Below are 13,628 nucleotides of genomic sequence, written 5' to 3'. Positions count from 1 at the left end.
TAAGTTAGCTAAAGTAGCAGTTTCTTACAAAGTCTTAATTGTTTGTTTCCACATCTGGCTGATTAGAAACCCACCGAAACAGGTAAGAGACAAGATTTACTGATGTGCGACTTACGACAGAGACCCAGTAGTTTGTCTCCTTAAGTAACTTTAGCTGGGTATTTGTATACAATGTTTACAAATTGACCAGTTGAGAAATAGTGGCGTTGCTCCAAAAATCTTCGAAGTTAATCATGCTATCGCTTTGTATCTATTGTAAGTGTACCCTAAACTTTTACGTGTCCACTTAAAGGAACGAAAATGTGCTCCAAGGACGAGCCTCTCATCGCAGTTATGGAGCAGCAGCTGAAGGATTTATCAGACGAGCTGATGCAATGCCAGGTATGTAAATGTGCACAGTACTGGATCGTTGTGTATGTGGAGACAGGCAAAGGTGGTTATGACTTCTTTTCTTATTGTCTACAGTGCACTAAAATAGTGACGTTTTTATACTTTACTGATGACACAAACCGTAGTTCTCTTATGTTATTTTCAGGTCTACAATTGTTAAATGTTTTGAATTGTAGTTGAGTACTGTGTACCAATATAATGCCATTGTAACTATATTGTCACTACATGTCAAAAGTCAATATAAATAAATATTGATATGTATGTTTTGGGCCCTCATTTTCACAAAGAGTTTTTTTCTTCACGTGTTGCACCCATTTGCACCCATATTTAATTTTTCTTTTCACAAGTAATATTTTTATTGGACACTGCCTAATTAATCCGGTCTGAAACACTGATGTCCCTCTGTCAACTCCAAACCTTTAAATAACCTTTAAATAATAAATAAGTAATAAAAAAAAGGCAAAGATAATTATTTACCATTAAACTTATATGATGTTTTTCTATCATATTCATAGTGTATTTAAAGGCCGAGAAATAGAAGCTTTAGTGGACAGTAGGAGTGGACAGTCAGACAATCTTAAAATTTGATTGCAAGCCTGTTATGTTTCCTTCGGCACATACCTCTGTATTACCACATACCTCTAAAAACAGAGTAATACAATGTGCATACTTTGCACAATAGTTGCTGATTGCCAAAAGAGAAAAAATGACTAATTTGTTAAAATCATCCGAAAGGGTGTCATTGCAGTGACCACGCAGAATGGGTGAGAATAAAGAGCTATGTGATGCAGTGCACCAATTCTAAGGATCAAAAGAAACATTTGGCTTCCACCTCATATGAAAAGTATTCAAATCAAAGAAAAAAGAACTATAACATCAGTTGCATAATTCTCAGCAAGAGATATGTCACTTTCATTTATTATTTGTGTGCTTTGGAAATGGATGGCATTCACAAACTACATTCTGATGAGACTGGGATTACATAGAAAACCTCTTCCTTTCTTTGGTTTGCCATATTGTGCCGCCCTGGAAGACAAGTTTTTTTTTCTTTTTAAAAAAAAAAAAAGATTGTTGAAGACCCTGAATTGGCCTGTTTTTAAAAACTTGACTATCTTCGAATAAGATTTATGTTTTAAAAACCTGAAAGGTATCTTTTCTTAGAAATTCAGGCAAAATTCAATTCAGATAATTTTGTACCTGATGCCTTGATACACACTCTCAAACTACTTATTTTTACCTGTTGTCATTACTTTTTAAAGTTTTACCGGAATGACCATCAATTTTATTTAGACCAGTATTTTTTTAAGTCAAATTAACAAAATCTTACTTGAAATAAATATTTATGCTTTGTTTTTATTGTGGAACTTTATTAAATGTCAAGACTTTATAGTTAAATAACAGGGCATGCCACAGAGCACATTAGTCAGCTGACTCTTCCTCTAACTAAGAAGACTAAAAGAGATAAACAAATTCTAGCAATCCTAATAACCGCAGTTGTTATATTCATTGTTAAATAAAATAACAATGAGCTCCTCAGGGAGTTTGTTATTGATTTTACTAAAATGTATAAAACCTATAGTTGTGGTTGTTTAGCTGCAAATAATATTCTTTAAATGTCATAACAACACATCATTGAGTGTTCTTCAGAGAAACTAAATTATGCAGCATTCTCATATTTTCTTTTAATTGTTAGGAAAAACAGACACAAAAAGCTCAGGAGCAGATTTAAAAAAGCTTTTTTTTTCCACTTTGCTCTTGAGTGAGAGAGGAAATCCTTGCATACTCACCACCAGGTGGTGTCTAATAACATGAGTGAACTGACCCAGCATGTCTCACTTTGTATATTCATACAACCTTACTATAAAGGTAGGCAGACGTCAGTGGAGTTCAGCAGATAGGGCTTTACATTAAAGTTTTTACTAAACTATAGGGAACACCCTGGGCAGCATAATCTGGTGTAGATCTCATGGCTCTAAAAACATGTCTCTGTTACCTAATGAGTGTTACCTGTGTGTGAACTTGGACTTTTGAAGTCAACTTCATGAAGGACATTTTATTCATATAAACACGCATGTATTCCAGAATCTTTCTTAAATAAATGTAGATGCGATGCAAATCCTTTACTTTGGCAAAATAAGTAGTTGTACTCAATTACAAGTTCAATTTATTTATAGTACGACAGGATAAGCACTGGTTTCAGTCCTTAGCTGATAAAGCACTGCTAATGACATTATTAGACAAGACTTCATTTGTAGCATCAGTTTGTAAGCAGCCGTGTGTTTAAGTGGTATATGCTGGAAGTAAGAACGACTCATGTATTGTAGCCGATGATTAAAAATTTATTGGCATCGTAGATCAAATCTGTCCCTCTAAAATGTATTAAAGTGGAAGTACATAATATTTGAATGGAAATAAGTACAATAAATAAGTAAGGACCTCAAATCTGTACAATACTTGAGTATAGCCATGGAAATAGTTTCCTTCTACTTATCCACTATTATAAATAATAGTATTATAAATGATTATTTATTTGTTTGTCTGTGTTTTTACACTATAGGTGTATATACATTAAATTAGACAATTAAAAGCGACAGGAAAGCTGGCAGAGAAAGGGGCGACTTGCTGCAAAGTTTCGTGCATCTCATGTTAAACATAGGTTAAACATAGCTTTCTGCAACGTGCAACTCCAGCCGTTATTGAACTGACATGGAAGCCATCCTTGGTGGTCTTGACCAGGGCAGAGCATCAGTGATTCTGTGTATATAATAAGGACCTTAAGTTGTACCATGTACTTTTTTAAATAGTGACATTTGAATACCACTGATGTCTTAAGTCTCTGGCATGATGTACTTCAGGACAGCCATTAACTACAAAGACTCTCATCTGTCAGCTGGCAAATGTTCCTGCTAGACCATGCTAATTTTACTAATGTGTGCTGAATTCCAGTGGCTCTCTCTGGTATGTTTAGCCCATGGTGTTTCTGTATCTTGATTCAAATGAATAATTTAGTGACCATCAAACACACATTCATTGCATCTTTAAGTACACATACGGCAGAGGCGAGCCCTTGATGAGGGTCCTGACTGAACACTTGTCAGTAGAACTACTAATGGCAGCCAAAGGCCGGTCAGAGGGAGACCACATATTTTAAGTAAACCGTGCCGCCTAATGTAATCATTAGCTGTGTTCCGTGGTTGATTTTGTTGTGAGATCTCCATCCCCCTTCACCCTTCTCCCTTTCTGTATACACACCCCTCCAACACACAGATGCATACAGAGATCTAAAGTACAGTCCTTCCACTTTATATGTTCAGCTCATGGCCTTGTCAAGGTCTGATGCTGCCATTTTAGTAAATAATTGATTAGACACTTTTGAAAAGGGGGTTAAAATTCATGTACTAATTGGAGACCAGTAGATTCCAGTGGGAGGGATGACTTTTATCTTATGATGATGTGAACATAATTTATCAGATAATTTTATATTAAGTCGATTTGGTATAATTCTGTCTTTTAATGTCAGAAAATGTAGTTTTTAGATGTCCCTCATTAAATGTAATGTAGCTTAAAAATGTTTGAAAAAGCAGCAAGACAATTTGAATTGGAAATGTGTCAGGCGCTGGCTGGGTTTTCCTACTTGAAGATGACTCTCTCTGTCATCAGTTTTGAGTTTCTTTGGGGCTAGTTACTTCGGAGCCACGGTGGAAAAACATATCCGGGGAGCAAATGATTAATAAAGAAAAACATAAGCTCGACTGCTGTGTTTTGATTTGGATCCATGCTCTCCCCAGTCATAAATAGTTCATAATGACAAGTGTCAATGCTCGCTCCCCTTGAGTCGAAGGTCACATCTCAGCGATGGAGATCACTGCAAAGAGAGGCTCATGATTAGAGATGGCAGGCTGGATGGGGGGGGGGGGGACTGTTTTGTACAACTTGTTTAAATAATTGATTGACTACCCTTACTGTCGTATGCTAATGTCGCTGAGGATCCTATCAAATGTTTTATTTTTTTTAGTGAGAAGAGCTGTGATGTGTTCATTCTTTTTCTGTTGAGGATTTATCAAAATCCGATTAATCAAGAAGATATATCCCACTTACAAACAATATTGACTTGTTAAATCCTTTATTTTCCACAGGCAGACAAGGAGTTTGTGTGGTCCCTGTGGAAACGGCTGCAAGTGGCAAATCCAGATTTGACCCAGGCTGTCAGTTTGGTGGTTGAGCGGTGAGTGGATTCATCTTTCAAATTGCCACCTTAGAAGCTCAACAGCTGAACATCACTTTATCTCACAAGTGAAGAAAAATATGTGTGAAAGTCATTCAAGGGGGTTTTTAAAAGTACCTCGGCCATTCTACAGGGGTTATGATGGAATCTGGTGCAGATGCTGATTTAAGCCCTCTTATCCCTCGTCTTGCAGTTCAAACAACGGAAACCCCTTTAATGAAAACCCTCTTCCTCTGCTGCTCAAATGCTGGACAGTTGAAACAGTCCTGCCAAATACTTGTCTTTACTGGATAAATTGTAAGATTGAATAAGACCTTTTTTTTTTGCTGCATGGCTAAGCCAAATGAAAAACAGTGGCATGGGAACTTTCAGAGAAGACGGAGGGTCGGGATTTCTGCCTTATGTTGCACATTTGGATAAACTGAACGTACCACTCCTCTTGGGGAAAATGTGACTTTAAATTATCATTTATTTATCACTGAAGTCTGAACATGTTATTCTTTTTGATCTGAATACCAGTAAAAAGTACCTAAGTCTTAAACTGGTACTTAAACATTTTAGTAACTTTTATTTATTTGGATTTAACTGTAATCTGACTTTCTGGTTCCTTTAACTTGCTTGATAAGATCTTTCAGTTCGTTGCAGACCCTTTGTGGAAGTAAAACACAGCATAGCAGTATGCATAGAGTTCCTAAGTACTGCCTCTTATTCCGACTCTACACTCTCTTTGGTTCCTTATTGCCTCTTAGGAAACCCATCAAAGTATGTTGGTGCACTGAGACTGGTGGAGGAACATGCACCCAGAGAGTGCATGTGTATTGTATCACCTGATGCACAGGAGGTTATTGACATGGTAATTGTGTCGACTCCAGTCAAGCGCTGGTGCCCACTGGGAACTGCCATTCAACCCTCCCCTTACTGTGTAGATCTTGTAGAGTGATTGGTTGGTTGCTCAGGACATGGTGAACGCAGCCCAATATATGAGGAGATGCAACTAGGCCTGCCTGTACTCCCGCCCCTCCAGGGACAACGGATACGTATTTCAATGTCTACCTGGGGGAAAGGATGATCAGAAGAGTCAAAGAGATGACGGAGTAGGCCTCAAAGATGGGAGGTGCACGAGGAGCAAGGGATGAGTAAAGGGAATGGGCATCCCTGGTGGTCTTGAAACGAACAGGTCCCCACTTGGAGCCTTGTTTTTGTCTCCCTAAAAGTTCATTATGATAAAAGGGGTGCGAGTGAGCTCAAAAGTAGGTTCAGAGTTTTTTTTGTTGCTGATTGTAGTGCTGTAGTGTAGAGTTTAAAAATGACTGTGTGAGCAAAGCTTTTCTTTCAGTTCAGCTAAAGTTAGCGCTTGGCATTCACTGTGATTAAAGCATAATTAGATTAGAAAGTTTGTTTGATTTAATTCTTTATTTTCTTCTTTCAGTGAGAAACAAAAAGCTGAGATTAAGGACAGGAAAGTGTTAGAGATCCTCCAGTCCAAAGACTACAAAATACAGGAGCTGGAAGAGGTACAGTATGACTTTGGGATACACAAACTATCTTTTACTCTTAAGAAAGTACTTTAGAATCCATTACTTTATGGCAAAGTATCATTTTTACAGATCTGGGAATCAGTGGAAGGGATTGGCTGAAGTTGAAGCTACTGAAAAATTAAGATCTTCTTCAGGACTTTGTCAAAAAGTTCAGAAGAACATTTTCATTTATTACCGTTCATTAGTTACATTCTCTTAACAACACCTGGTTAAACTTGTAAACTTATCCATTATAAAGTATAATATTATATATAAAGTACTTTTTCAGCCTATCATAGTTATCATAATTTTAATTTAATTTGTTTGTGAATTTTGTGTTTTACTCTACCTTTACTTTTACTTGGGTTGTTCTATCTATATATTAACTCCTGGCTTGTATAATTTAACATTATCTCTTGTGCTCTGTGTGTATCTTTTACTTGCTTTTTTTGCTCCCATTTTGAGTAATATTTCCTGTTGGCATGATGGCTAATGATAATGACATCACTAATGTTATATACTTTCTATCATCATCCCTTCACTGAAGCATCTGTGTGTCTCCTTCATTAGTGTCCCTCACCCAGAAAAGTGTTTATTCTTAATGAGACCAACTGTAATGGAGTCATCAGCTTGCCAATGCTTTTTGACAATATTCTCCTCAGCAACATAATAGGGGCTCATAGAACCGGCTGATATGTGATTATGGAATACTTTATTTTAACATATGTGTAACTGAGGGCAAGGTACAACTCAACCAGCACGAGGCAAATATCACACATATCTGACAAGTACTGAGACTTGCAAGCGCTGCAGCACAACTCCTCTCGAGTTTTTATCCGTAATGTTTTGTTTCAGTCTTTGTTCAAGGAAGACTTCAATTCTGTTCTTCTATCTACAACTAAAAAAGGATAAAGCAGTGAGCTATACTGACTTTAGAAAAGTTGAAATACAACTTGTTTTGGTAATGAGAAGCATGAGAATCATTGTATTTTCATCACCTCAGATTGAGTATTAAATTCTCACTGTGTGGTAGTAAGTTAATGTGAATAAGTTCATTAATTCACGATCTACAGTGGGGAATTCTGCGCTGTGTCATTCGTCCCTCTGACCGTGATCCTCTCTACAGCAGCGAGCCATAACAACAAGCTGATTAATTACTTTTCTCTTATTTTTTTGAGAGATTTGATGGTCAGCTGAGTACACATGAGATCTCACATTTTTCCTAATATATTAGCTCTTCCACTTTGAGGATGTTTTTCTTCTTCCTGGTTTTCTTCTTTTTATTCAGCCACTTTCTCTTTTAGCTTTTCTAAGATAATTAGCTTTCATTTTTGACGAGCACTATGAATTTCCAAAAGCTAATCTTTCCGTCCCAGACCTCTTAACTTGGTGATACCCCCCCCTTTATTTTTCTCCTCAGTCAGTTGGGAGCTACTGGGGTTCAAATGGTTCTTGTCTATCTGATTATCAGCATTGAATTTATATCCTACTCTCCACTATAAATCTCTATTAAAGCCGCCTCTATTCTTAGCGTGGCAAGCTAGAAGTAGAAAGGAACGATAAATCCACTATCTGGATATATGTCTGAGCAATTTCCCTCAACATGGCAATTAATTCCATCCCAGAACGCAGTATTATTTGAAAGGGTGTACCCACAGAAGGCTTTGGATTACTAGCCAATGCCAGACCTCAGCTGATGCTGTGTTGAGAAGCCGACCTCCTCCTGCTGAGGCCACAGAGGATGCAAAAAAAAACAAAAAAACACTTGAAGTGAATATTGACTAACATCAGAAGTGGGGTGGTCATGAAATCATTGTATCTTTTAGTTTATAGTTTGATGGTTCTTAAGAATAATTAACTAGATTATCATTGATCGGGCTTGTGAACTGATGTTGCTTTTTCATGAAAGATGTAACAAAATTCTCAAATGTGTGTTTTATTTGCCACTTGCTGTTTTCTTATCTTTGTAAACTCAGTACTTTTGCTTTTTGACTGTTGATCAAATAAAAATGACAAACTTACAGGGAATTTTGAAAGATAGCAAAGCAATAGAAGATCTAGCACCTTTTTACATGTTCAGACCTTCAGGACTGTCTGTTGTAATGCAACCTGTGGCTTCATCTTTTTCTGCTCACTGGGTTGTGCTCCGCTGTATTACTGTATCTCCCCATCTGCCACAGGAAGCGACAAGGCAGCAGCAGGAGATAAACATCTTGGTACAAAGGAAGACAACAGTGGAAGGAGAGAGTGCTTTAATGAAGAAGGAGCTTACAACTCTGCGTGAACAACTGGTCAATATGAGCCAGGAACTTAAGGTTGGTGGAACAAATGTTCTGTGGCAGTATGGGCCTCAGATTCAATAGTCTCTTTTCTGTGTGGCATCAAACACGACAAGTCTCCTGTGGTTAAAGCCTCAGGCGTTTGAATCATTTAGAGGACAGTGAAGCTTGTTCAGCCCTCTTGAACACAATCTGAGCGTCTTTGCGTCTTTCTCTCATTTTTTTCCCACCCCTACTCTGCCTCATCCTTTCTTGCTTTTAGCTTTCCTCCTTTCTCCTGACAACAGAGAATACTTAAAGTGGGAAGTGTGTGTGTGTGTGTGTGTGTGTGTGTGTGTGTGATAGAAAGAGGGAGTCAAAGGAAAGCAGGTTGTTAACTTGCATATAAATACTTAATGTCTCCTTCAGTGGTGGAAAGTGAAAAGTGTTCATGTGATGCTGTGGCTTCTCCCTAATTATGCTTAGATGGGACATGGTTATGGTTAATTAATAAAGGACTGGTCCTTACAGTCTTGGTGGGGTCTCTTGGCGAGAAATCATGGGGGACAGCATCAAAGGATACCTGGGTTGAGTCTAATAGATCTTGTAGCAAACACCATTCTCATTAGGACCTGTCATTAAAGCTGACAGACTGGCCCCTGTACCCACATGAGCCCAGCTCCTGCAGCACCTCTTGACCCATACCAACTAACACCAGGTTGCGAAATTTCAGTCATACAGCACAGATGACCTTGGTCAATCAAAAACCTATGCAGACGGCTCCTACAGGAAAGTCGGTCCACTGTTTATGTATTCATTTCAGCCTCAACCCCATAGGTTTACTTCCCTTTCTGCATCTCCACAGGTTTCTTTTTAGTTGTTTGAATTGCTACTTTTTTTTGTTTAGTTTTTTTCCCCCCCTTTTTGTCATTATTGTTTATTTGGCCCTGTTGACCCCCCCCCCCCCCCCCCCCCCGCTCACATGCTTACACACACAAACACCTTTTTTTGTGTTCAGGAAATGAAGACAGAGTACAGGAAAAAGGAAGAGGAGGAGCAGCAGGTGGTGCGGGCTCTCAAAGAGGAGATAGAGGGATTAACGTCTCTCTGTGCCTCTTTGAGAGCTGACCTGGAGGAGAAACAGAGTAAGGCCAAAAGTCAGCAAGACCAGAGGGATACCGCCCAGTCCAGATTAAAGGTACGAGCACGGGAACATGTCCAGTCAGAGACACACAGACCTTGAGCTCTTTGATCCCTTACACCATTCCCCCTCAACTTCTGAAGATACACACATCTTGCAAGCCCACAAATTCATTCATTTTCCTAACCGCTTGATCCAATTCAGGGTCACGGGGACCCCACTAATTAATATGCAATTATATTAACAGTAAGGGAAAATTGTGCTATACGATAAAGGAAACATTCTTTTCTTCTATTTTGTTTGTAATAAAATATTTTAAACTGACCACAATTGAAACATAATTTTGTGACATTGTTGTATGTGTGGGCAATGAGTTTTGTTTTTTTTCAGCCAATTATTCTCTCCAAATGGATCCAGTTATCTAGGTTCTGTGCCTCTCCTCCAAAGTAGAAATGCTGCTTTTTAAGCATTCAACCAATTAAATCACAATCAGAATCCTTAAAGAGTTTGTTTTTGTTTTAGTTTATTTTGCATTTTTATGTGGAGATTGTTTCTTCCTGCCAGTGCTAGAGTTTGAGGACAACAACCTCACATTCCTCCCTTTTCTTACAGACTAATCACGATGAAACACGTAGCTCCACAAGTCAAACAGAGTCAGACGGAAAGTCTTGAATAAGTGAGGGACCTCTGAGTAATTGCGCTTGGACAGAAGGGAGTCCAGCAACTACCATACCCATCCATCAGTCTTACACTCGCCACCTGTTCCTCATTTTTTATGGAATCAGACTTTGATTTGAAAGATTTAAATTGAGAATATAGAATGCCCAAAGTACGCATACCACAAATTTAACATAACAAAGGTTGGTCCAGGAATCTTTCATTTCATTTGGCCATGAATTCATGGATAGGATACAATACTTGGGTTTTTATATTCTGTTAAAGTAGAGGGTTGCAAAAATCTATTGAATGTATAGCTATGAATTAAGCCGTTAAAACTTTACAACTGGACTTTTCTCACAGCTGTGTATTTTATTTTATTTTATTTTACATCTTTCTAACTTTAGAAATCTATTAAATATTGTTATTGTCTGACACCAGGTTCTAGAGGAGGAACTGCACAGTGCTTGTTCAGATTTGTCCACTTTGCAGAGACAAAGTAACAATCTAGCAGCACAGCTTTCTTCCAAAGAGAGGGAAATGGCAACAAAAGAAGGGCAACTGGATCGACTTCGGTGAGCGCCATCAATTTAATCAACATTATTTTCATGTAAACAAGCACACTCTAATAAATGATTTGGAGTATTTTAATTACTTAAAAGAAATGCAGATCGGTACAGCGCAGCTACTGTATGTCAAGTGAATGGATCACCTTACATAGGTTACTGCATTGACAAGTCAGTATATTGCTCTCCTTGCTGTGAGGCTTGGGGTGACACACATTTCTTCCACTCTGGCTCACCTAAAGTGTTACGACCCAGACTCTGCTAGGGCAATTGAGCCGCACAAAAGAAAAACCTGTGGCCAGGTGTACATGTGGACCAAGACAGATTTATTGTCCAAGGAGGAAGACAAGGCAAGAATAGGCCAGGAATGGCCTCAAAATAGCCAAACCAAAAGCAAAACAAGCCCGTAAAGTGGTTATCCAACAAAATACAGCATTGGTTTACCTATTCCCAAAACAAAAACTAACAGACATAACAGGACTGGATTTTATACAAAGTCAAAAAGTCCTTCCAGAACTACAACACGTTAGAGCCACAACACAGGCTGAGGGCAGACCACGACTGAGCCAGTGGTAGCCGTTGAATGAAAGACTCCTGGTGTCTTTTAAGTCCTGGTGATTAGTGGAGTCAGCTGAGTCCGGAGTTCCAATTATCCAATGGGCAGGGTGGAGATGAGCAGGTGACATGAAGGACCAATCCCAGCCAGGAGGCAGCAATCAGAGTTGTGTTTGAGCAGGAATCCCAGCTGAAGGTTCAGAATTAGTAAACTGAAAAACAATACAGGCAGCCGTAACATAAAGCCATTTGATAAGCCCTGCATAGCGGATGTACTTTAAGAGAGGGAGAAAAAGGAAACAGGCGGGCTTTGGCTAAGCTTTAGTCGATATGATAAAAACTGTGAGAACTGTAGGAGCCTTAGAGGTAATCTCAACCTTTTTTAACTACTTTTCTGTTTTAATGCCAGAGGCACTTTGACATGTCAGTCACATCGGGGTATAGACTATTCTTACTGTTTTAACTATCCCATTAATTATCCTATGTTGTTTTTACAAATAACAGGAGCACCTCTTAAATATTCCATTGAAAAATGCAGAACAAAATAAAATGAAGTGGTTTACATGATGTTGAATGTTGCTATTTCAAAGGAAAGAAGAGACTGGTGGTAAAGGAAGAAACTTGCTTTGTTAACAACAATCATGTTACATGTATAATTTTTCAGGGTAATGATTAATGATGTTAGCATGTTTTTATGTTGAATGGGCTCTAAATGAAAACCTTCTTGGTAATGAAGATTATATACTGATGTAATTTTATGACAAATTTTATTTTATATGTTTTAGTAGCATGATTTTGATCTTCCAATTTTTTTTTTATTTTCCAATTTAAAACAATTCTTTGAACAGAAACCAAATTAGTATAAATAAGTGTATTAAGATTTTTGCCCCAGCTTACAATTCCTCCATGTTGAGGAATGTGAGCAGGTGAAGGAGCAGTGCAGCCCACATTACACTGCTCCTTCACAACGGTACTATCTTATGGACTGTTTGGCCCACTCTCCTCAGGCAGGAGGATGCGGAGCTTTAAGCCAAGACAACCAGACTCAAACATAGTTTCTAACTGGATGTGGTTTGACTGGTTAATTCCATGCCAAGTACGACTTGATCCATGCTGTTCTGTTGTTATGCTGTAGCTTTTAACATGTTGTGATTGCTGTTTATATTCTTAAATATTTTATCTGCCTAGCTTTTTATTTTCTACTTATGTCATACTTTGCCGGTCTGGCGTACAAACTTTGTTCATGTGTTACGTATGAATGACAAATATGTACATAAAATATGAAGTATACTTATGTACAATTTAACCCCAACCCTTTGGATAACATGTATTGTTTGCTTGCTTTTTATGTTCTTCAGTCGTGATTTTGCTGAAGTGCAGACTCTGTATAGACAGAGTACAGAACACGCAGCAGAGCAAAGCCACCTGATCAAGCAACTGGAGGGACTCAACCTAGACACACAAAGAGTCCTGAGGAACCAAGAAGAGGCTCACACTGCTGATACCACCTCTTATCAGCAGGTATTTATTAACTAACAGTAGTAGTAGTAAACATAGTATATGTTAATCTCTGTTAAAGCCACTTTGTTAAACCTTACTTAGTCACTTCAGGCACTATGGAAACTCATTTGTAAGTGAACTTTGACCTAGTTATACTACTACAGCTAGGACATAACAACTATCATACTATCTTGTTACTGTGAATGAGTTCTCCTCATGCCGTAAATGAGACTATATACACCTTCTATATATATTTCAGAAGGTCTTAAATGGTATGACAATATCAACTGAATTGCCAAATCTATTCACTCACCCAAACAAATGATGGGTTTCAGTGTTCTGATAAATTCCAAGGTTACAGGTGTATAAATAAGCACCTAGGCTTGCAGACTGCCTCTGCAAACATTTGGGAAAGAACGGGTTGCTCTCAGGAGCTCAGTGATTTCCTCCGTGGTACCATGATAGAATGCTACCAGTGCAACAACCCCAGCCGGGAAATTTCTTTGCTACTAAATACTCCACAGTCAACTGTCAGTGGTATTATAACAAAGCTGAAACAATTGAGAACAACAGCAGCTCGGTCGCTAAGTGGTAGCTATGTAAGATGGCAGAGTGGTGGCAGCAGATGCTGACGTGCATAGTACGTAGAGGTTGGCAACTTTCATTCACTACAGACCTCCAAACCTCATATGGTCTTCAGATTAGCTCCACAACAGTGCATAGACGGCTTCATGGTTATGTTTCCATGGCTGAGCTGGAATGGTGTGAAACAAACCACCACACGACTCGAGATAAGTGGAAACATGTTCTCTGGAGTGA

At 38.4% G+C, this 13,628-nt stretch overlaps 1 protein-coding gene across 1 annotated transcript in view; it reads left to right on the top strand.

Moving 5' to 3' along the window:
- Positions 1 to 300: 300 nt before the first annotated feature.
- Positions 301 to 13,628, top strand: part of cntln (centlein, centrosomal protein) — a gene marked incomplete at its 5' end in the record, with an annotated part of 93,378 nt that continues 80,050 nt past the window's right edge. Inside the window, 7 exons of the mRNA XM_079265145.1 lie at positions 301 to 381; positions 4,527 to 4,615; positions 6,045 to 6,129; positions 8,313 to 8,447; positions 9,409 to 9,588; positions 10,630 to 10,763; positions 12,668 to 12,830. Coding sequence (XP_079121271.1) covers positions 301 to 381; positions 4,527 to 4,615; positions 6,045 to 6,129; positions 8,313 to 8,447; positions 9,409 to 9,588; positions 10,630 to 10,763; positions 12,668 to 12,830 — 867 coding nt within the window. The remainder of the gene's footprint in view (positions 382 to 4,526; positions 4,616 to 6,044; positions 6,130 to 8,312; positions 8,448 to 9,408; positions 9,589 to 10,629; positions 10,764 to 12,667; positions 12,831 to 13,628) is intronic.

This window comes from Telmatherina bonti (assembly GCF_933228915.1).
Source record: "Telmatherina bonti genome assembly, chromosome: 3".
NCBI classification, from domain to species: Eukaryota; Metazoa; Chordata; class Actinopteri; order Atheriniformes; family Telmatherinidae; genus Telmatherina; species Telmatherina bonti.
The sequence above is the reverse complement of the archived record's forward strand: the minus strand, read 5'-3'. Positions and strand labels throughout refer to the sequence as shown.